The sequence below is a fragment of the Stomoxys calcitrans genome, chromosome 4, assembly GCF_963082655.1.
Source record: "Stomoxys calcitrans chromosome 4, idStoCalc2.1, whole genome shotgun sequence".
Taxonomy (NCBI): Eukaryota; Metazoa; Arthropoda; class Insecta; order Diptera; family Muscidae; genus Stomoxys; species Stomoxys calcitrans.
The window spans coordinates 7,202,884-7,226,337 of record NC_081555.1 but is presented as its reverse complement, the minus strand read 5'-3'; the positions used below and the strand labels follow the sequence as shown (position 1 = coordinate 7,226,337).

The 23,454-nt window shown below is 36.2% G+C and overlaps 2 protein-coding genes across 2 annotated transcripts; one reads left to right on the top strand and one right to left on the bottom strand.

Annotated features, from left to right (window-relative positions):
• The first annotated feature begins 1,020 nt into the window (after nucleotides 1–1,020).
• LOC106090559 (calponin homology domain-containing protein DDB_G0272472) lies at nucleotides 1,021–6,287 on the top strand. Its single transcript, XM_013256796.2, has 4 exons — nucleotides 1,021–1,296; nucleotides 1,370–1,610; nucleotides 1,672–1,822; nucleotides 1,886–6,287. Exons 2-4 carry the CDS (start codon nucleotides 1,378–1,380, stop codon nucleotides 6,119–6,121), a joined length of 4,620 nt encoding a protein of 1,539 aa, XP_013112250.2. The 5' UTR covers nucleotides 1,021–1,296; nucleotides 1,370–1,377; the 3' UTR covers nucleotides 6,122–6,287.
• Nucleotides 6,288–7,519: 1,232 nt separating this feature from the next.
• LOC106090558 (uncharacterized) lies at nucleotides 7,520–18,942 on the bottom strand. Its single transcript, XM_013256794.2, has 6 exons — nucleotides 18,874–18,942; nucleotides 16,787–18,802; nucleotides 12,619–12,879; nucleotides 10,809–12,558; nucleotides 10,031–10,245; nucleotides 7,520–9,977 (listed from the first exon to the last, which is right to left on the bottom strand). Exons 1-6 carry the CDS (start codon nucleotides 18,940–18,942, stop codon nucleotides 7,746–7,748), a joined length of 6,543 nt encoding a protein of 2,180 aa, XP_013112248.2. The 3' UTR covers nucleotides 7,520–7,745.
• Nucleotides 18,943–23,454: the final 4,512 nt, after the last annotated feature.

Sequence of the window (23,454 nt, the reverse complement as noted above, 5' to 3'; positions counted from 1 at the left end):
ACGACGTATTCTCTCATGACCATTAACATACGTGTTTATTATGGTCCGAATCGGTCTATAGCCCGATACAGCTCCCATATAAATCGATCTCTCTATTTTACTTCTTGAGCCCACAAAGAGCGCAATTCTTATTCGAATTGGCTGACATTTTACACAGGTCTCCAACATAAATATAATTTAATTGTGGTCCAAACTGACCATATCTTAATATCGCTCTAATAGCAGAGCAATCTTTTCTTATATCCTTTTTTTTTGCCTAAGAAGAGATGCCGGGAAAAGAACTCGACAAATGCGATCCATGGTGGAGGGTATATAAGATTCGGCCCGGCCGAACTTAGCACGCTTTTACTTGTTTTTTTTGACAACCTCTTCGTCCGGAATTTCGGGAAATGTGGTAGCGGGTTTTGGTACACCAATAAATTCCCCATCAAAGTTATCTTGTTCCAATTCATCTCCAAGTTTTCACCATCTATGTCTTCACTGAATGTAACTGGATTTTAAATAGCATCGCAAATTTCACAAGCCAAATTATCACACACACACACATTATCCACATTATCATCCATGCTTTAATTGGCCTTATCAACATCCATATTTAATGGGCCACCTTGACAGCATTGGCTGCATTTTTCATAGTTGTCACGATGGCAGTATTCGTGTTGGTACTTTCCAATAGGATGCCACCACTTTGTTGCAAATGCTTTTACCAACGTTGCTTTTTCTCTCGTAGATTTTTAGAGGCATTTTCTCTAGCCGTATTCAATTCCTCCTCAATTTTTAATTCTAAAAGTTCTTGCTTTTTACAGAAAACTTTTTTTTAAGTGTAATTTCCAACACAAATTATGCAAACTCAAGTTTTATTGCAAATGTTGCAAAATTCGTTCAAAAATATTGAAACTGTTTCTAGCCATTTCAAATGAAAAATAACGTTACCAAGGTGTTGTCCATGTTTGTTTGAACATATCCATGGGAACAATTAATTGTTTGCTTCCTTTTTTTTTACATTGGCAATAGCTCTTATAGTTTGTTGGGTAACAACCGGGACAAATTTAGTTGTTTCCATTGGCAAACTTTTGGCTAGCTGAACAAACTACAATTAAGCAAATTAAAAACTGTCCATCAAAGACAACATCTATGAAGAAACACTTGTGATTGTATATAAAAACCAGTTGTTGCCAGATAATATGTATGGTCAGCAGCAATCTTGAAGAGGACTATCCTTTCACAAAAGACACATTAAAAGCCTAGGGGACGAAGTGATGTAAAGCAAACAAACTTTGAACCAGTTTGAAAAAAGTTCGCGTTTGAATTTAAGCATAATTGACCGTAAATTATAACATTTTCCAATTATTTTCATTTTCCATTGCAGTAATCACAATGAGACATCCTCTCAAATTAGTGCCACCACGCTGGTGGGCCATAATCCTTTGGCTAAGCCTGGTTCCAGCTTCCGTATTTACCCTGCCCACCATAGAATCTTCAAATGCGTTGAGAGCCAGATTATTACAACATGTGGAGAGATCATATTTCCAGCCACCAGCCTTAGAGGAGACCATACACGAGGTGCAACAGATTTTGAATGGGGATCCCAGTTTGCCACGCTTAACAAGGTTAGTCAAATTAATTTTTTCAAAAATTGGAGAGATTTTAACATAACTTTTCCCTTCTTAGAGGTGAGATTGAGGAACTTTATGAGAAAGTCACCCGTGAGGAATACCATAAAAGTATGGAGGCTGGCGATAAGATAAGAGCTGATAACATGAGGGCTCTGATGCTGGTTCTGCCATACAACACCGACAACAATACCGAAGAAAATTTACAGGTTGAAGAGAAAAATTATATTTCTTTTAATTGTTTTGTATAACTTTTGGTTTCTTTTTCGTAGGAACTTTTTACCCGCCCTCCCGTAACCAAAGTGGTGGATTCCTACACTTCCCATCAGCCTATACAATTTCTAACACCTTCCGGCCATAACGAAGGTAAATTCGAAAATGTGGCTGTGGGTCCAGTGGATGCCACCACCTATAAACCCTCATTTATGATGAAACCTCCAGCAATGGCTCCTAATCCCACAACCTACCATCCTTCAAATCCACCTCCAGTATTGTATCGCATGACTCCCTCTCTAAATAATGATCACTTGGCCAATTTCAAACCCTTGGTTACTGATTTGCCCTTTAATCATGCCTATGGACCCCAAGACTTCTCCAACCAGACACCAAAACCAGGTCATCGTTTTAGCAGCCATTATAGTGCCAAGGATGTGGAATTTCTTAAGCAGGCCTTGGAGAAAAGAAAACGGCCCACCATTAAGCCCGTGGCTGATGTGTTAGAATCTATGGGCATTGTTAGCCAAACTCAAACTCGCAATCGTGGTGGAGCAAGTTACGATGAGTATTATGCCGCTGAAAGTGCTCCTGTTCCACAAGTAGTAAGTGTGGCTGATTTGAAGGGTTTGCGTCCCCAGAGTTTGGCCCCTCAAATCAAACCAGATGCTTATTCGATGTTTAAACCTTTGAATATAGGAGAAGAGATACGCGTCAAACCCGAAGTAGAGGGTTATTTAACACGTTTTGGCATTGTGGGTGGACGCAAGAGGAAAGCCATTAAAAAGAATGAGGCTTCTTCGACCACTCAAAATGCCTTAGAGCAATTGGGTGAAGGCAGTGAAATAGCCACAGCCAAAATACCTTCGGGAAGTCTAAAGGCAAAGAAAAGTGCTGCCTCCGGAAGTAGGGCAGATGAGCTGAATAAATTGTTGGAAAATCTAAGAGAGCTGGAACGTTTGAATCTTAGCCCTAAAATTGTAGCTACAACTCCCAGGCCCAGGCCCACTACCACTACTACGACGACAACAACATCAACGACAACGACAACTACTACTACAACACCAAAACCACCCACAACCCCTGCCTTAATTACCAACGGCGATCCTTTGCTTATTGAACCCAAGAAACCACGCAGGCGCATAGATCCCAATTTTGATATAAACTTTGGCAGCCAAGGGAACCAGGAAACAGCAGCTCAAAGTGATGAATTATCAAAACTGTTGAAAAATCTACAGGAACTAGAAAATCTCAATGTGAAACCACAAAATGCCTTAAAACCTGTCTCTTCCGTAAACAGAGGTGGCAATGCTGCTGCCTCAAGACCAGTAGGGGTGGTAACACCAGCACCCCCTACAATAGAGTCGCAAACTTTGGGCAATCGTTTCTCACAGTCAGGTTTAACACCCCAACAACACCTATTGCAACTTCAACAACAAGTGGGAAGAGGCAGTACTCAGCCGGATTTGCAACAGCTCCAATTGGTCTTACAACAATTGCAGGCCTATGAGAAGGCCAATGCCAAGACTTCTAAAAAGCCCACTACTACCACCACTAGCAGGCCCTCCTCGCCCTTGGCTGGTTTAACACCACAACAACATTTGTTGCTGCTGCAACAGCAAGCAGCAAGAGGACAAACTCAACCAGATTTGCAGCAACTACAACAAGTGTTGCAAGAATTACAGGCATATGAGCAAGTCAGTGTTAGAACTACTCAGAGGCCCACTACAACCACAACTACCCCACGCACTACCACCAGCAGAAGGCCAGCAGTAAATGTGAATGCCCAGTTGGGACCTACAGATATGTGGCAACTACGTCAGCTCTTGACCGATGATAGTCAGCTAGAGAAACTATTTGAGCAAGCAAAGGCTAGACAGAAACCCAAAGCTACAACGACCACCACAAGTACAACCTCGAGACCAGCTCCAACATTAACAGATTTGGTGGAACTGCAAAAATATTTCGCCGAGTTGGATAGAGCTGCAGTGAAGACTACCAGCACTACCACACCGGCGCCTACAACAACCACTAGTACAACAACTACCACTACTACTACAACACCACCACCACCACCGCCAACAACAACAACCACTACCACAACAACATCCACTACTACAACCACGCCCAGACCCTATACCACCCATGCTCCTCCTCCTCTGTCTTCGATAGATTATGAACCGCGACCCAAGAAACAATCTGCCGACCAAGCTCAACTGGAGGAACTCATAAATCGCGTGCAACAATTGGAACGCTTGAATAGTCGCCCTGCCAATTTACCCAGTCCTCTGGCAACTGATACGCCTCTATCTCCGCTCCTAGGATTTACCACGCGCAATGTCAAGGCACCCACCAAAGATGACTATCGCCTGCCGGTCAATGACTTTGCCAATCTGAGGAATCTGTATAATCAGGTGGGCAATGGCGATAGAGGCCAATATGGCGACATAGAAATTTCAACCAAGGCTACAGCTGCCAAGGCCTATGAGGAACAATTGTATGAGAGCACTACCAGGAGATCCCAGAACTTTGCTCAGCGCATTATTGACATAACCAATGATACCGGATCCGGAAGCAGTTTGAGGGAAGTTGATGCCAACGAATTTGTTCAATTGCAGAAATTGTTGAGCAAAGTGCAGGAACTGGAGCGGGTACGCATTGCCCTGCCCACTCCAAATCCTAATCCCAAGACGAAAAATGAAAGAGAAGCCACTCAATCGCCAGCACTGCAGAGTGCCGCCTCTCAAAGATCACAAAATGTACAGAAACTCAATGGAGCCCATATTGTCTATCCCAACAAGGAAGAGTATTATGCAGCATCCGAAAAGGATATTCACACCCCCAAGGAATTGAACTTCAAAAAGGTGGAAGATCTCATAATGAAGGAAGCTGAAAATTTGAGATTGGATTTGCCAACTTACAAGCAGACTTTAGAAAAACCCTTTGTAAATAAGCAACAACCAGAGCAAACCTCCAGCGAGGAATTGAGGGAAATTGTTTATGCCAAACCTTATGTGGAGAGCAGCACATACAAAGACCTACAGCCTCCTATGATCCATAAAACGGTAACCAAGGAACCACCACGATTTGTGGCCAAAACCTCTTCCGAGGTGAATAAAGTGAAACATGAAAAATCCGATTTGGAGGAGCTGCAAAAGCTTTTAAATAATGCCCAGGAATTGAAGAAATTAGGTATCACCCTACCCAAGGAGTTGACGGAAAAGCTGGAAACTAAATTGGATCTTAACGGCCTGAAGGATGTGGAACAAACACAACCCGAAGAAATTAGCAAGGAAAAATATTTTCAAGATAGAGAAAGACCAGTCTTTCGACCCACAACCGAATCGCCAGAGGAAAATGAGCCTTCGGAAAAAACTGCCGTATTTTCATTGACCACCATGAAGTCCCTAACACCGCGCGAACCCAAAACAACTACAGAAAGTTCTGTGGAATTGCCTGTATTCAGTGCCACCAAAATTATAGAGGCTGCCATTAAAAGAGCAGCCAACAAAATAGGAGTCTCCACAGAGTTCCCTCAAGGCTTCCAACGCAGAAGCGATGAGCAGGTGGAAGATCTACAGTTTGATGATGGTGATGATATGACGGCAGCTTTCAGTGAATTCAATTACCAAATGGTTTTGCCCGAGCGAGAAGATTCTGAGGGTGAATTCAGTGAAATGAATTATCAAACTGCTTTGCCAGAGAACACTTCAGAAGCCGATATGTCATCTACTGAAAATCCAGCCAAGGATTTGGGTGAACTGCAAAGATTGATTAAAAACCTTGAAGAATTGCAAAAGCTTAACATAAGCAATAATCCAGAGCTTTTAAGAAAAGCTGATGCTCAGTATTTGGAATCATTGAAAAAAACACAAAGCCCCGAAGATGATAAGCTGAAGGCGCGCAGGCAAAGTGCTGAGACAACAGAAGCCACAACGGCGGCTAGTAGTGGCAAGAGTTCGACAGAAAATCCCACCAGGGTACAATTAAACTTAAATTTAGATGAGGTCATGGAATCTTCCTCTATAAAAACAAGCACAGAAGCTAGTTCATCAAGTAGCACTAGCACCACCACAGAGGAGTCACGTAATGGATCTTTGGCCGATTTGGAAGATTCATTTGGCCCTGATCCCAACACTGAGGCACCACCGCCACCCAAAAAGAAAAATGGTTTCTATTTCCTAGCCGATTGGAATTCATTCCTTGAGGTGGGCGATGGTGATGATCAAGTGGTAGTTAGGCTAAGTCCCAAAATAGGGGATCCTAGACTATTTTTACCGGTAAAGATACCTTAAAAAGGGGTCCGTCCTAAAGTAATCTAGTTAAGCACTTGTAAATATTTCAGCAATTTTGTGTATAAGCTTAAATCCCACAAAAGAAAACGAGTTGCCAAGGAAATGAAAGGGTCCTTTTCACCAAGGGAAAAATGATAAAATTTTTAAGAAGTAGAATGATAAGTAATTGGAAAAAAAATTAATTTGGAAAAAAAGGGTTGCCAAGAAAACAAAAGGGACCTAAACACTTTAAGAAAAATTTTAAAATTTTGATTTCTTAGATATCAATTTTTTTGAGTGTAAACGACTCTACATTGGACTTAAGAGCCCTGAAAATTTGCCCATGAACATTTCATTAAGAAACAGGGACAATCTTCTCACATATCAATGAGTGCTGTACGATCCAAGTTTTAAACTCAATGATAAAGGGCCTCCTTCTTATAACCTAGTCTGAACCCCCTGTCCCACTGCGAAACCTCTTTGGGGAAAAGATTTTGCACGACGTAGCACCTCACAAATGTCAATAGCATTAAGAGGCGATAACCATCGCTGAAAAATTTTTTCCGGAGGTTCTCATAAGAATTTGAACCAGCGTCCTAGGCTCACATGCTAAACTCTGCGCGACGCTGGCCTCCTAATGGGTCCAAACACTTTAAAAAGATAATTATAGGATTGCGTCACTTGCAGAAAACTATAAGTGAAAAGGCCCAATTTAAATCAAAATGTGCCGATGGAAAATGCCACAAATAGGAAAAAACATAAACCAAAAATTATTGTAAACAAAGGGAAAATTGTCAATTTTAATGACGAGTAATGTCAAACATTTTAAGAATTTTATGTCCACTGATTGCTGACCACAAAATTATTAAGTGAATCCTGTAAATAAAGTTTTTCGAATCTTATTCAAGAAATTTTTCCAGTAGGAATGAATTGTTATCTCTAAGTGTAAATACCCCATTAAGTGCTAATTTTTAACCATTAAAAAAACTTAATGGGTCATTCACACGCTTTGATTAAATATGTGTTCTACTCTCTAACGAAAAACAAAATGTGTTATCCACCCTTATGTATGAAGATTACCAAAACTTATTAAGAACTAAATGGGTCCTACACATAATACGATAAATCGTTCAAATTTGTACAAAAAAATTTAAAAGGCAAAATAATTCTTAAAAAAATATTTGTTTATTTCCCTATTCATATAAATACGCAATGATTAAAATCAATGGTTGCCAGATTTTTTTTAGGATTTATGGGACCAATAACTTAAAAACAAACTCCTGGCTGACTCTGTGGTGATTTTAAAAAGAAATCTAGTGGAATTTTTGTTGTTGCAATTATTAGTTTCTTAGTAATATTTATTAATTATATAAATAAAAAAGGATTTTTACAAACAAAAAAAAAAACCATAATAGCATTAAACTTAAACAAGAAGGCAAGGAGAATTTTTTCCTAATTATGAGAAAAATCCTCTTAGAAACAAAAGAAGTCACATGTAAACGATTTATAGAAAAACAAAAAAAAACTTAAAATAGTTTTAAGGCTGATTTTATGGTAAAGCAAATAAGAATTGAATAAATAAACAAATAAATTTAAAAACAAATTATTAAATCAATAAATGGGAGAAGCAAGAAAAAACATTCACTCAAGCACAAGGTAATGTAGGAGGTTGCCTTGAAATTCCTTGTACTAAAATTTCATAGAATTTCAGCTTATTGGGTAATAATAAACCCAAATAGTAACGGGGATTCCCATCTTCATTAGGCAATGGCATGGTAAGTATCTGTTGAACCGACATATCACTTGGGATGGTGGCAAATTTTATAAATCCTTGGGTACCCTTATAACGCCAAACTTGAACTTCACAACAGTTTTCTATGAATATTAATAGAGTCTCCTGCTTTACACGCAATTCCATTAAATAATGAGGATTTTGTACATTGATGACTTGGAAGGGCTTTCCATGAGAAATGTCGCCATCCCCACAAATATATATGCCAGAGTCGTGATCAGGAGTCATAAAACTAGTTGTGGCCACTAAACTTCGAGGTTTGGTAATGGAGCCTACCTCTAAACGAAGGATTTCTCCTCTTCTTGATGCGTATGAGTCAGCATTTTGGGTGTAGTTATGTTTGGTTTTGAATATTCTATCTGTTCTATTGGAAGCAGACATTTCCATATTATCTTCCGATTTCTTATTCAAAATCTCCACATATGTATGCAGTTCTCTGTCGAATTCCCTTATTCTTTCTATAACTCCATGCAATTCCTGGCTTTGGCCTTTGCTCTGTCGAGGAAAAGCTTCTCTTAAGACATCTCCCATTACAGAGCCCAGCGAACGTTTAATTTGATCACATAAAAGATGATTATGGCTTTCATTATCTTTCAAAAGACCATGCATTTCCTCAAGCTCTTCCACTACAGGCCAAACAATTTGTAAAACATGGCCAGCCAATACCTGAGCTGGAGTGGCCGGCAAAGATATGTCCCCATAGTTCAGATTTAATTGTTCTTTGGTTAGTAACTTTTGTTTCTGCAACTGTTCCATAATGGCCACAAAGTCTGGTATTAGATATTCATCGAATAAATCAGATTCCGGTATGCTTAGCTGGGTGATATTAATTTCTTGATTTAATTTTTCTGATAAGTCCAAAAGAATGCGCTCCAAAACTTGTTTAAAATCCGACAAAGCCAACTTCCTAACTATGGCTCTATTGGGTTTGAGCATTGAAATGGTTTCATATTCCTGATAACCCAGCCAAGAGGGGATTTGGAAGAACGAAGGCATAAACAAATTGATAATATCCTTTTTGATTTTGGAGTTTTTCTCGTCTATGGTTTGGCCTAGGGATACTATTTCTAGACCATTGGTTATCAGAATTCCAGCCTCATCCTCTGATTCTGACTTCAAAAAACGAAGATTTCTACTATACTTTCTTTGCTTAAATGGATATCGCCATTTGTTTAAAGTTTCGAAAGATCTTAAATCAATTTCTTTCACCACATCCTTGGCCAAGACCAACAAGGATAAATCCCTATTGTTGGCTATACTTATATCCGAAACTTCCTCCAAATAAGTTCTTTCATTTATGATGGTATCATCCTTTGAGCTCCACACATTTACTCCCTTTGAGATGGAGCAATTTAGTGGCTCTGTGTTTTCATAATTAGTTATAAACTCCAGCTGCTCTGAATTACGTGGTGTTATAACCACTATCTGGGCTATAGGACCCGATTCATAAGTGAGATGGTGGGTGAAGTTTCCATTTACAGGATTCCATAAATAAATATGGGAAACACAATGCTCGTTTAAAAGCATATAATTCTTAAGGCCATAATTCATATGGAATATTTTTCTTGAAACATTTTTGCTGCTTTCGAATTCCATAACAAAGCTTTCTTCCAAATATTTTACCATAACCGATTTCTGCTCGATTTTCTTCCATAAACTCTTAAGCATTTCGCATAACTCCTCTCGTTCAGCATCGCTATAGCTTCTGGGGTATCTTATATAGGAATTATATTGCCAAGGCTGGTAGCCATTAATGGCATATTGAAATTGATTAGGGCCTTGTTTAACTGTTAATAACCTGGCAGCCCAATTTCCTGTTACGTATTGTTTCTCCTGGCTCTGAGATTTTACAGCACTTTGCAGCCATTTGTCTAATTCAATGCCTGTTACAAGATCGTTAGCGATTAAATGGGGACTGTATAAAGATTTAAAGTAAATGGGAGATTGTATTTCTAAATCTTCTCCTAATAAGGCCACATCACTCAAATTCTTATTGCCATTAACCAAACCCAGAATTTGAAGATCTTGTAATACAAGTATGGATTCTATGGTTAAGGGTGTTATTATATGTTGATCACCATAAATCTGAAAATCAGAATTTTAGGAAAAGAGGAAAATGAAGAATTTTCAGGACTTACCATTAAAGTATTGTTGTATTCTTCTTGTAAATCCAAATCATTAACCGAACCGTTGACTTGTATGGAACCTTGTAGGTAAACATCTGAAAATTGTACTGTCTCTTCAAATTCCTGAGGAGTATTTAGGGTTACAATGCGTGATAAATTCAAATTGTTGATGAAGTGGGCTTTAAGAGAATTGCCATCCAAGGCTCCCGGTGAAAATTGTAAGTAATCTGAAAGGAAACCAAGGGATAGGGAAAGGATGAGACAAAAGTTGTATGAATAGAAGTTATTGGTTCGAGGAAGTTTCTAAAACTTCAACAATTTTCTTCTATATTATTAACTTTTAAATGCAGAACTCAACTTTTAAATGAAGAAGAATAAAAGAAGAAGGGCGAAATTATTATAACTATGATACCGGTATTGTTATTACCCAAGAACCGGAGTAACAGGAGATATTGATGATCAACTATCAATTTATAAAGCAGTATGTGTGGAAGGGTTTTAGGCGCTCATTAAATTTTATCTAAAAAAAATTACCATAAAATTTTCTCTAATGACAAATTTTAAAAGAAACTTGTAATAAAATTTTTTCCGAATGCCAAAATTTCATTTAATTTTCGTTCAAGTTAAATTTCAATTAATTTTTCTCTAAACAAAAATATTTCAATGAAATGTTCTTCAACAATAAATTTCTTAACAAACTTAATAAGTCCAATTTTAATAATGTATACTCTACAAACAAAAAGTCTACTAAATAGATATCACTTTACTTTACATCACATAGTCTACTCACATGGTATATAATGGTCTTCATTTGCTCTCAGTGTATCACTAAGCCATTCAGCCACTGAACATCCACTCAACAACCTGGTCTTCAAGGATTTGTGTATTGAAATTTGATTAAATTTCACAGCATCTTCAAATAACAAAGGTGATGTAATGATCACAGGTTCTGTTCCCTTTATGAATATCAATTGTTGGAAAAGATTTTCCACATTCAAATTATTGAGTTGACCTATAAAGGCTCCCTGTTCTATGGAAACACGACCGGTGAAATTGTTTTGCCCTTGCAAACGGCATGGTCCAGACTTATAAATCACTTGGCTAAAGAAGTCACTTAAATTTCTTAACTCATTAAAATCGCCCATCACAGTTAAATCTTCCACTGCAATTGGATTTTCAAAGCGCACTTCTCCTTTGAGTACAAAATTTTGCCATTGAGGATCATAATATAAAATATCTTCCATGTTCTTTAAGTCTGCACCATTTACTTGACCTTGAACTTCCAAGTGGGGCGTTATCAACTTGCCCTTGACTTTGACAGTTCCTGGAAAATGGTTTGCTTTGGTCTTCAAAGCTATATTATCAAAAGGCACTCCATTTAAGGCCTTAACTTGAGTGTTGCGCAATACATAGACAGGCTTGAGAAAATGTTTGGGAGCTTTTATGCTGGCAAAAGATTCATTGTAATTCCTCATAACTATATCTGCCATAAATTCAGGCATATTAAGCTCTTGATATTTGCCTTGAATTATCAAATTTCCTTGAATATCTAAGGGATTTTTAAAGCTTATGGTAGGAGTCAAATGATTGGCACGATTTAGCCATATGGCTGTCATCTGTATATCCTCATCAAACAGTTGACCATTGAGTTTCTGGGCCTGCACATCTCCGGTAACCATAATGTGATCCACTTGTATTTGGCCATTTAAAACCATTTCAGGCATGTCTTCAATATTTTTTAGAAAATCCAAAAGAATTTCAGCATTTATGCCATGCAATTCATCGGCCTGCAAGCCCTGTGCCGCTCTTAATTCATTGAGGAAAAGATTTCCCTGTATGGGTGGAGCATGCCAAGAACGATCTGTGACAAAATCATGCAATTCAATGTTGTTGAGCTTGCCGGGACCCACAATGTCTTGTATAAATTCCACAGTTGTGGCTTGCAAATGCTCAAATTCAGCATTCTGTATATGCAAACCCTCATTCAATAGCTGCAGATTATCTTTTATAGACAGGTTATTGATTCTTTCGAGAATTATTAAATTTTCTGCTTGCAGCTCTTCTTCGAAAATTAACTGAGTGGTGCTCAAATCCAAAGGCTTATCAAGCCTTATGACTTCTCTCAAGACATTTTCAATATTTATACCATCATAAAGACCTTGAAGTGTTAAATTATAAAAGTAGACATAGCCCTCCAAGCTGCTAACTTCCAAGGTTTGAGGTGTATGTAGGGTGACAAATTTTTCCGTTGGTATTTCATTGATTCTATTCTCCTCCAATTCAAAGTCCAAGGGCAAGGTTATAGATGAAAATGATTTTGCTGAAGTTACCAAGATTTCTTCTCTAGGATCTTCGGGTTTTTGTAGAATATCCTGCAGCAATTCACCCAAAGGTTGTCCATCTAAATTGCCTTTAAGTACTATGGGTCCATTGACTTCCAAGTCATTGAAGACACAAGAAGCTTCTATAATATTCGATTCCAACAAGGTGGGATTGGCGGGAACATTATCGACATTACGACCATGAACTGTGCCATTGAGCTATTTGGGTAACATAGAATTTAAAAGAATGGAAAAATCATATGAAAATATATTTTATACCTCCAAAATCTCCGTTACTTCCAATTGATTAAATACCGCTGATCCCAACCATTCTTGTCCATCATTTAGAGATATAGCTTCCACCGGATTTTGGCCATTGATAAAGCCATCCGTGTCTACTGAATTGGCGGATAAGGTATTATTGAAATATTTCTCTGCCTTTACTATAGACGAACGTGGACCATTGGCCACTAGATAATCATCGGGAAAGGCCAAAGTGTTTAAAGTTTGTATTTTTAAAACATCTTCGACAACAATATCCTATTGATAAGTTTAAATATAATAAGGAATTCATATTTTATAAATAGTTTTCGAAAATGAAGCAAAAATATATGTGAATAACAAATGAAAGCACAGACATAAGTTTTTTCCATCTCCGAAACAGAGGAAAACCTTATCTATATCAAAAAGTGCTACCTAATTATTCCAAGGTTCAAACCCCAAAGTAGTAAACATACAAGATAGCCCAAACGAAGTGATACATACAAGTTATATATGTCTGATATATGTTACTAGTGATGAATTCAAGTTTAATACTATTTGCGTTATAATTGCCTGGAAAATCACATCCGGCTATTGTTGGCGAACACAAAACACCACAAAGTGAACAAAATGTTTGTGTATTAAACTAGTGATGGATTCAAGTTTAATATTATTTGCGTTATAATTGCCTGGAAAATCACATCGGACTATTGTTGGCGAACACAAAACACCACAAAGTGAATAAAATGTTTGTGTATTGAATCACAAATCGTCATAATGATACTGCTAGCGTTGCCAAACGCTTTGGTTGTGGTCCAAAAAAACTGCAACAACACCTGAAATGGGTTGGTGAGTGAAGGCTCGATTTCAACGAAATCCAAATGGCTAAAGATGTGAAAATATCGCGTTAAAGGTGGTAGGTTGGGTTAGGTTGAAAAGAGGGTGTGGATATTAATCCGCCCCATGCCATTTTGGACATACACCTAAACGGCTTGTTGTGCACTCTAAATTTAAAGGAGGTAACATATATTGAAAAAAGAGCTCAAGGTGAAGCCTTCCAAGTACCAAAAGGCACTTGATCTTACTAGAGCTGGTGGAATATCGATAGCACTATCGATATTTAATTTTTTAACTGAATATCGATTGATATTTTTCCGAAGGATACTATCGCAAAAGTAAAATTGTTTGCAAAACTAAACAAAAATAAATATAATAATAATAAAAATAAATAAATAATCCGACACTAAAGGTATCCATTAAGATACATTGCGCCTATAGAGGGAGCAACATTTTGTACAATGATTATTCGTTTGACTTCCAACTGACTTAATTAACCTTGGTTTTATTTGGTCTGTGTATTGGTATTGCTTCTATGTAAATCGATGTCCTGATTTTTACTTCTCATTTTCGTTTGAAATACTATCGGTATTTATTTTAAAAAGTATAAAATATTGCGATTATTGATAGTTTGACAGCTTTAGACCTTACACCAAAGCAATAACAAGTTTAGCATCGAAAGAGCAAATAAGTTGCTCCGCTTGCACCAACGGGGAGAATTTCCGAAAATCGTGTTCTCTGAAAAGAAACATTACCCGATTGAGCACTTCGTAACCGCCAAACAATCTTTTCACTTAACCGAGCGCACGTACGAGAATATAAACCTACCAACATGTGAAGTAATTTTACATCTCAAGTGATGGTATGGACAGCAGACCACCGATGACCACTCTCCAATCGTTGTGATGGAGCCTGGTGTCAAAGTAAATGTGCCTTATCATCGGGATAACATTTTAGAACCTGCTTTGGTGGTGCGGGCACGCCAAAATTTCCATTGTAAACTACGAACGTACTAACAAGACACAGCATCTTCATATAAAGCACTTACAAACCAAATATGGCAAAAAAAATCATGTTCCCCACTTCATTTCGTCCACCAAGTGGCTATCAAATTCGCCAGATACCAATCCCATGGATCAAGTTGAGGACAAAAACCAGTAAGGATGGGCTAAGGTCAGGTAAAGCCGATCTTTTGGTACCTTTCACAACATTGGGTTCTAGGCCCAATCGCCGAAGTTTAAATTTGGTTACATTTTAAATGCAAAATGTCGACCAACATGGAGTCATAGAAGAACAACTTAAAATTTGGTTAAATTTTAAAATGAAAAATTTCGACCAAAACTCAAACATATTGCAGGAGTCATAGAAGAAGCACTTTGTAAAGATCGAGATATATGGGAGCTATATCTAAATCTGAACTGATAGGTGTTAAATACATGAGAGATCTAAAAACAGTTAAACTATTGGGTTGCCCAAAAAGTAATTGCGGATTTTTCATATATCTTATGTCAGTTATCAGCTGTTACTTTTAGCTTGCTTTAGAAAAAAAGTGTAAAAAAGTATATTTGATTAAAATTCATTCTAAGTTTTATTAAAAATGCATTTACTTTCTTTTAAAAAATCCGCAATTACTTTTTGGGCAACCCAATAGAAACTTTCGTGCCAAATTTTGTGAGGATCGGTAAAAAAATCACCAATTTCTTGCAGTTTAGTCAAAATCGGACAAAAATATATATTGGAGCTATATCTAAATCTGTACCGATTCTTATGAAAATCCGTATATATTGTGGTAACATTTTGAGCAGATTGATAAATAAATGCACTTGCAATACATATAAATGGGAGATATATCTAATCTATCTTAAATGATTTCTATGATATTCTATCTGAACCGATTTCTATGATATTCACCATTGACCTCAAGAGTCATAAGAGTAACTTTTGTGCCTAGTTTTGTTAGGATCGGTTAACAAATGACCAAATTAATGCAGTATTTATCAAAATTGTACGAAATATATGTGGGAGATATAACTAAATCTGAACCTATTTTGAGTCATAAAATAAGACATTGAGCAAAATTTTAGAAAGATCTGCAAACAAAAAAATCCGCTAATAACGGCTCTAAAAATTAAAACCATGTGAAACACATATATATCAAAATCTGAACCGATTTCTATGAAACTCAACAGCAACGTTGGAAGTCATTAGATAACCCTTCGCTCCAAATATCAGGAGAATTGGTTTAAAAATTACCACTTTATTGCAATATTCTCAGTGAGAGGCCGGGCCGCATCGGCTCTTGCACAAATACTGAGTGTCTATGAGTTATTGGCGCCTTTAAATACCCAATGGCCACCTTGTTCCCATGGTTTCCTTTGGATCGGAACGAGCTTGCTCACCTACAGAAGCTTGACGAGGATCGCCACCTCTATATGAAAATGTGGCTACAACAACAACAACATATATGTATATAGGGCAGCTATATTCACATCTGAACAGTTTCAATAGGCTTCAACTCTGCCTGTTTCAAATGAAGGCAATCGAACGAAAATTGCGACCTGTACACAAATTATCATGGACAGACAGACGGATTCAGCTAAATCGAATCATAAATTTATGTATGAATGCGCTAAAGAAAGCCACTTTGTACGGGAATGGGCCAAAATATTCGGCAGATTACATGAGTGCAGCTTAAAACATGTGTTTCGCCGACTCAGAGCAATATTCAAGGCAAAAAATGTTCATATCGAGCAAAAGTAAATGTATTCTGAAATTTAGATTGCTTCCACAAATTTTTGTCATTTAAACCAAAAAAAAATATTTTCACACATAAATATGTAGGTGGTTACTTGAATTGGTAACACTTCGTATTAGCTAACCCGTATGTGAATAACTTTAAGCACATGTTTTCTGGAAATATGTATTACTTTGTGTATATTGCCATTATAAAAATTAATAGGTAATATTGCAACCCATTTTGAAAGATCCCTTTAAATGAAACAAACTTTTCTTTTCATGTGGGGGAAAACAGTGATTCGGTGCGCGGCCAGAGCTAAAGCAGAGAAGACCAGTTTTTGGCGTAGAGGGAGTGAAAATTTGTCTATGCTGGGTGGAATGGCTTGCAATCTCAATTCCACCATCAGGCTACAGCCATGCTCCATTCCGGACCGCCTCGAATCCCTGGGGGAAAATAACCCACCTTTAAATGGAATATTCGCGGGAAATGCGTAGCTTTTTCTAGTTTGTTAATTTGCTTAAGTAAAATTTGTAGTAAATAATTAAGACCTTATTTCATTTGGTATTAACCATATCATCAACGGTTCCTTCTCAGAAGAAAAAGTTTACTTACCCCTTCCACCAGCAGTGATTCCAATTCCTGTTCTTCATTTCTTAAAACCAAATTTTTCATTAATTCATCCCACTTAAGGTCATTGATATAATCAAACTCAAGATCACCATCCAATTCAATATCTTCGGATAATTGCCGCTTTTGAGGTGCTAGCACTCTATCCAGAACTTCCAATTCGGAAACCAAAAACTCACCAGGAAAATTTAAAACTCCATTTTGTATGTAAAAGGTTTGACCATTAAGATTTTCAATTTCTAGTTCATCAACTTGCAGAGAATCCAAATGTAATTCTTGATAGACATTCTCCAATTCTCTTCTTTGCCGGGAGGGTACAACCGAATTTTCCAAATTTTGGACGCTATCCAGCAGCGCGTTCAAATCAACTGCACTATCCTGGGGAGACCATTTGTAATCGTTTAGAAATATCTCCTCCACATCACCATTAAATTGAAATTCTGGAGTTTTTAAATGCTCCACAGTGGGTATTTGATTAGCCATTTGTTGGCATAGAACATCTTCAGGCATATCCAAAAATAGTAGAGCTTGAGCCACCATTTCATTTCTCATATGAACCCAGGCCTTAAAAAATTCAAAAGCTTCTTGCAAACTGAGGAGTTCTGAATTCCTGGCCATAATCTCCAAATGAAAATGCAAAAGCTGAGATTTGCCTTCTACTGAAGGCACAATAAGCGATACCTGGGCTTTGTGGGTTGATACAGCCATGGCACCTTTAAGATTATTATTTAAAAGGCAATCTTGAACTGCAAGTTTTTGGGAATTTTTAAGGCAAAATACTGGTAGATTTGATGAAAATGATTCCCCATTCCATACGAGAGCTTCAATGGAGGTAAAATTGTTGTAATTATATTGCAATAGCAGTATCATGTCATCCCGATAACCTTTTACGGGTATAGGTAGGAACAAATCTACAAAGCCAAAAGATTCATCAAAAACTACAATGGGTTCAAAGCTGCCATCGCGATAAAGAAAAATTCTAGGCTGACTTCCACTCAAGGCCAAATAATTTTTATCAGTTATTCTGAATGCTCTGAGGGAGTGGAAGTTTTCAGTGACAATCAACTCTTTAAAATGAAATTTAAGAGGCTGGTCTATATATTCCTGATGTTTGAAGACATATATTAAGATTTTATTGTTTTGAGGTATGGCCAAAATAACTTCCAAACCAGTTTTGAGTAAAGCTATATCATCACATGGTGTCTCCAAATCTATGCTCTGGGCCAACTTTACATTTTTGGTTTTAATATCGAAATTGAATACATCCACATACGATTCATTGTAGCACAGGAATATATAATCCTCTGAGTTCACAGACAGATGCACCATTTGATTTATATAGTCATTCAAAGTCCACTTGGCAAACAATTCAAACTTTTGATTGACAAAGTGTTTGAACCATAAAACCTGTTTTTCGGTGGCAACGAGAATTATACCCTCTTGACGTTCCTCCTCAAAATTCCAATAGGTGTGGGTTTCCAGGGACTGTATGGTGTAATTGATTTTAATGACACATAGAATTTTATCATGTAGAACAACAAGAACTTCATTCAGGCAACGACCTAGGTAATAATTTTGTTCATTATGACGCAAATGTTTCCATTCTAGAACATTTTCATCCGGCCAATTGAATGAGGCATCTTTTTCGATATGTTTTAACAAAAGTGTATCCTTTGTTCTGTTTTGAATCATTCGTAAATTTTGTAAATTCCTCTCATTTAATTCCTCGAAAACTCTGGAGGATGGAATGACTGTGGGATTTGTTTGAAATGTGGGGGATTCTGTTTTGTCATCTTCTAGCCTAATAGTTGCAGGTTTTTCAGCCTTTGCTCTCACGTATTTGAAGTTATGAAAGTCAGTGCTTTGGCTTGATAGGACTTGGTTTTTGGACTCCTCTACTTTGCCATTTTCTTCCTTATCTTTATTTCTTTGTTCGGACTGCACATCATCGATTTTTTGCCCAACCTCCAAGGCGTTAACACAAAAAGTAAGGGAAACATTCTGCACCAAAAAAAAAAAAAAAAAAAAATTTCTCTAAGACTGTCAATTTAGTAAATTTCTTAACAACTCACATCTACAAAAATACCATTTAACACCAAAATAAACACCAACACAATTTTTTTACGAACATTTGACGACATGTTAACAATTAAGATTGAAATGTCAACCTTTTACTTGATAAATGATAAGCAAACATGCACATTTCCAAATAACGGTATAAATTAGTTATTAACATAGAGCATAGACCATAGACGCAGATTTAAATTCTCATTACTGAAAACAAGATCAGGAGAGAGAGAGAGAGGACTAGAGAGTGGGAGAGATAATCCATTCAAAATACATATTTAAAAAACAAAAAATATTTTATATTATATATTGCAAAATACCTGTAGCAATAATTTCAATTAACAAAATATTGCTTGCAATTTTAATTTTCTCTTTCCCTCCCTTTTTCACCACCCTGTACTGATATCGTATCTCTGTTAAGTCTACCAATCGCTGAGAGTGGGAGAGGAATTTTTAAGTATTCCAGTTAACATAGTGTTTGGTCTGTTAGCATTTTGTCTAACATATTGTTGTACTGTTAACTATACATTTACTGCTTATTGAACACAACTGCTGTTAAAAAACTACATTAAATGGGTTGCCATCACCATTTAATAAAATAGAGTCCCAAGTATATACACATGTGAAAAGAAGAATAGGTGTGAAGTTTCTTTTTTTTTGAACGAGTGTATGGTTTTTATATTTTTAGGTTGTTTATTCCATATTTCAGATTAATTTTCTGCTTTTTAATTAATCTGCTTCATTTTTAAACAGACGTTGAATACAACAGCATTACGTTAAAATTGTTTGACGTAGTCGACGGAAATATTGGAAAAAAAAAATAAAATAAAAAAAACAGCCAAAAATTTTGTTATTTCCCTGTAACCTATAGCCGATACTATACACCAAGCTTTATTAATTTTTTAAAGCAAACATATTTTGTGTATTTAAAAATTAGTTTGGAGTTAAGAAAAGACTAAAAATTTAAATAACGTAAAGTTAAGAAATTCATCGATTTTAATGTGGGCAGTAAAATAGGTATATATGAAAAAAACTTACAAATAATACAGTAATTTGTACATGAGTGTTAGTTTTTTGAATAAACATCAAACCAGGCAGTTAATACCCGGAACATCCACCCTTATTTTTAAGAACAGCTTCAATTCTTTTAGGCATGGATGAAATTGACTTATGCCAAGTCCCTACCAGGAATTTATACCATGCTTTTTGAATATTTTCGCTCAATTGTGTTTTATTGCTAGTAGTTTTGGACCGTTGAGATGACACAACATTTCCAATTTCCTTTGAAATTTCTTTAGAACTGTTGATAGGCGAAGTTACTATACGATTATTCGTAACTAAAGAGGTTTATTTTATTGCGCCGCATCTCTTAATATATAATTTGTTTTGTGTATTTGTTGGTTGAATTTTATTTTAAAAAAAATCGAATTTTAGCATGCAGCACTAAAATGACCACAAGAACACAAATATGAAGTCCGTTTTTGGGGCTCACGACTGCCGCCCTTTTTTGCAAAAAATAAACAAAATCGCACTCAAAGTCTAGTCAAAAAGTGGTTCTGATCCGTGTACTTATCAATGAGTCTATCACTCACATACTAATCATAAAGCTCGTGCGCGGCATGATGAGGTGAGTAACTCTCACAACTCTACTGTTAGCGCCAAGACAATATGACCCAGTCTTAACTCAAAAAGGTCCGCCAATGTGTTGTTATTGTCCAGGACTGCAGTTTCACCCATCGCGTCCATCTCATTAGATTACTTTGTAGTTGGCTAATATGCTGAGTGAAAAACAGGTATATGACTATTATATACCTGCCGTGTAAAGGCTGGTACTACTTTCGCTTTACGCGATTACTTTTTTTTAGGTAATAGAGTAAAAAACAAAAAAAAAACTTGCTTATTTCATTCAGTTGGACATTCCCTCATTACTTACAGTAAAATTTTAATAAAATTCTAATTTTATCATTATTATTTGTGTAGTGTTTCAAAAAAAAAAAAGCAGGTGAAAAACGAACATAATACCAGCCATAGCCCGCACTGGCCAACAGTAGAACATTTTAGTACTGTTCTGAGTATGTTTTTGCAGGACAATTGTTTTAAATCGTCTAAAGATTTGTACAATGTTCGATTTTCTCCGGTGCAATTCTCATGAATAAAACAGGAAATTTTTTGAAAGAAGCTTTTCCTGCAAGTAATCGTCTTTACAAATGGAAATATCTTTAACTAAAGTAGTAACAATTATTGCTTTATGACGTAAATAAGATAAAACTAAAAAAAAAATAAAATAACAAAAAAAGATTAAATTAACATTTTTAAAAATTCATTTAATGTCGGTTTATCGCCTTCCACAACCTTTATGTTAAGATAAACACGGGTTTCAATTGTTTTATTTATTCATCTCAATGCAATTCTCTATTCAATGTTTAACATGCCCAGCAACCTTACACTTTAGCATAGCCTTCAACTAAAAAAGCCGGTCTCATTGGTAAACAATGTTAACTCTCTCCCACTGTCGATGTTTTACTATGAAATCTTAACAGCTGTATGTAGTAACCACACAGTATGTGTCAAAGTAGTCTGGGCTGTCTTGTCAGTTCAATAGGAAACGTCAAAACGTCATTCCACTTTAAAAAAAGGAATTAAGGTATTAAATAGTTTAGAGGTTAGAAGTTTGTCCCAGTTCCTTAGAAGAACGTTCATGGCCAAAACTTTCATTTGCAAAGGCTAGTATTATGTTCGGTTTTCGCGGACGAAATCCCATTTTTGAAAAGGAAATGAATAAAACATGACTTTTTCTAAAAGAATTGTGGTTTTCATGCCAGAAATGTGTTTACAAACTTCAAAATTTCAACCAGATGTACGTCGGCTGATCACCTTTTACAACCTAAAATTCCTTACATCCTTGTTACAAGAATCCAGGTATTAAAATGATTTATTTATTCATCTCAGTGTAATTCTCTACCCTTTAACATACAAAAGCCGGTCTCATGCTAACCATCTCTCTTTCTCGAAATCATAACAGCTGACAGTTCCGCACAAACTGTAAAATGTGGTGGAAAATGCTAAAATGAATTTTTCATTCCTCCATTCCAATTTGGTAGACGGACATTCCGCCATTCCATCCAATTCTAAACAAAGAATTGACAAAGAAAACAGTATACAGTGTTGCCGTTTGGAGCTTTTTCTACCAAATGTTGTCGGATGAATTTATATATTTTAGAATTTGACCGGATGGACGGCCCACATCGATTTAGGTAGATTTACAATGTGATTTGTGTCAACGTGCTTTTTTATAAATAGCATATTTGGATAATAGTATAGTTAGTAAATTTTATATACGTACATCAGAAAAATGTTGAATATTCCTGAAACAGATAACGATTCTTCTTTTAAGAAAGCAATGGTCAGCAAAATTTGCATTTACGATTTAAACTGCTATTACACGGCATGAAAAATTGTTTGTCAAAATTGTCAATTTACATACGATTCATCATTTTTGCTATCACGAATGTATGTTATTTTCGTATGACATTATGTGCAACAATTGTTTAAGTTGTGAGAAAGGTGGTTAAATCATTAATTTGTGAAAATAATTTAACTTGGGCTTACTTTTATTCGACTGACAACAAAAACAGCTAAAAATTTAGCTTCTAAAGTCTTTTTTTTTCATTATTATTTTTTTTATTTATACATTTCATTAATTACATATATCGTAAAGTCTTAGCGCCCATTAGGCTTAAATAAGGGAAGTGACAACTATATAATTTTTTATAATAACAAAAAAAGTATGAACAATAATTTATCGATATTCGCAACATTCAATTCAATATTCGCAACATTTTCTATAACGGCGTCAATAGTTTGTTTACCTGGCATGAGTTTCGTTCATCATTTTCATGTAAACATCCATATCCATATCTCCATATTGCAACGTTCAATATAACTGCTGGCAGTAACGGAAAATATTTGTGAAAAATATTCATTACGCAAACAATTATTACTTTCTGGAGTTTTCCTATATTATTATGAGGCGCGCACATTTTGTTTATTTTTGACAATCGTCAAAATTTGTCAGTGTTAGATCTGTGTAAAAAACAACCCCCTACGTCATCTTTACATCTCACTATAGGAGATTGCTATCATTCGATTTATATTATGAGCGTGTGCTTATAATATAATTTTTTTGGAAATTTCGCAATTCGGCGACTAAGTACCAGAATACCCAAATGTGCCGCTTATTTTTCCATTTTTCCATCCAAGCTGGCAACACCTTTCCTTCATTCCATTCAATTCTTAATTCACCACAAAGTAAATGTAACACTAAACAACAGTTCAGTCATTTCGTTGATTCCGAGTTTTGCAAGTTGCCAAGCAAAGACACGGCCAGTTTTTGTTTTTGAGATTTAAATGAAATAATTAAATTATTTAAATAATGATTTAAAATTTTGAAAAACAATACGTCAAATGTTTGTGAAAAAAGTGAATAAAGAAAATATTGTATTTCTATATATGACATAAAGGGTGGATAAATAAATATAAAAGGAGAGGAGAAAAAAAGATTTGTTATAAGGAATAAAAAAGTAATA

Bases quoted from the DNA above. Each gene is read 5' to 3' on its own strand.
- LOC106090559 (XM_013256796.2), top strand. From the start codon at position 1,378: ATGAGACATCCTCTCAAATTAGTGCCACCACGCTGGTGGGCCATAATC. The intron at 1,611-1,671 runs GTTAGTCAAATT...TTCCCTTCTTAG, and splicing joins AGTTTGCCACGCTTAACAAG to AGGTGAGATTGAGGAACTTT. The intron at 1,823-1,885 runs GTTGAAGAGAAA...TCTTTTTCGTAG, and splicing joins ATACCGAAGAAAATTTACAG to GAACTTTTTACCCGCCCTCC.
- LOC106090558 (XM_013256794.2), bottom strand. From the start codon at position 18,942: ATGTCGTCAAATGTTCGTAAAAAAATTGTGTTGGTGTTTATTTTGGTG. The intron at 12,559-12,618 runs GTATAAAATATA...TTACCCAAATAG, and splicing joins AAGTAACGGAGATTTTGGAG to CTCAATGGCACAGTTCATGG. The intron at 9,978-10,030 runs GTAAGTCCTGAA...TCTGATTTTCAG, and splicing joins AATACAACAATACTTTAATG to ATTTATGGTGATCAACATAT.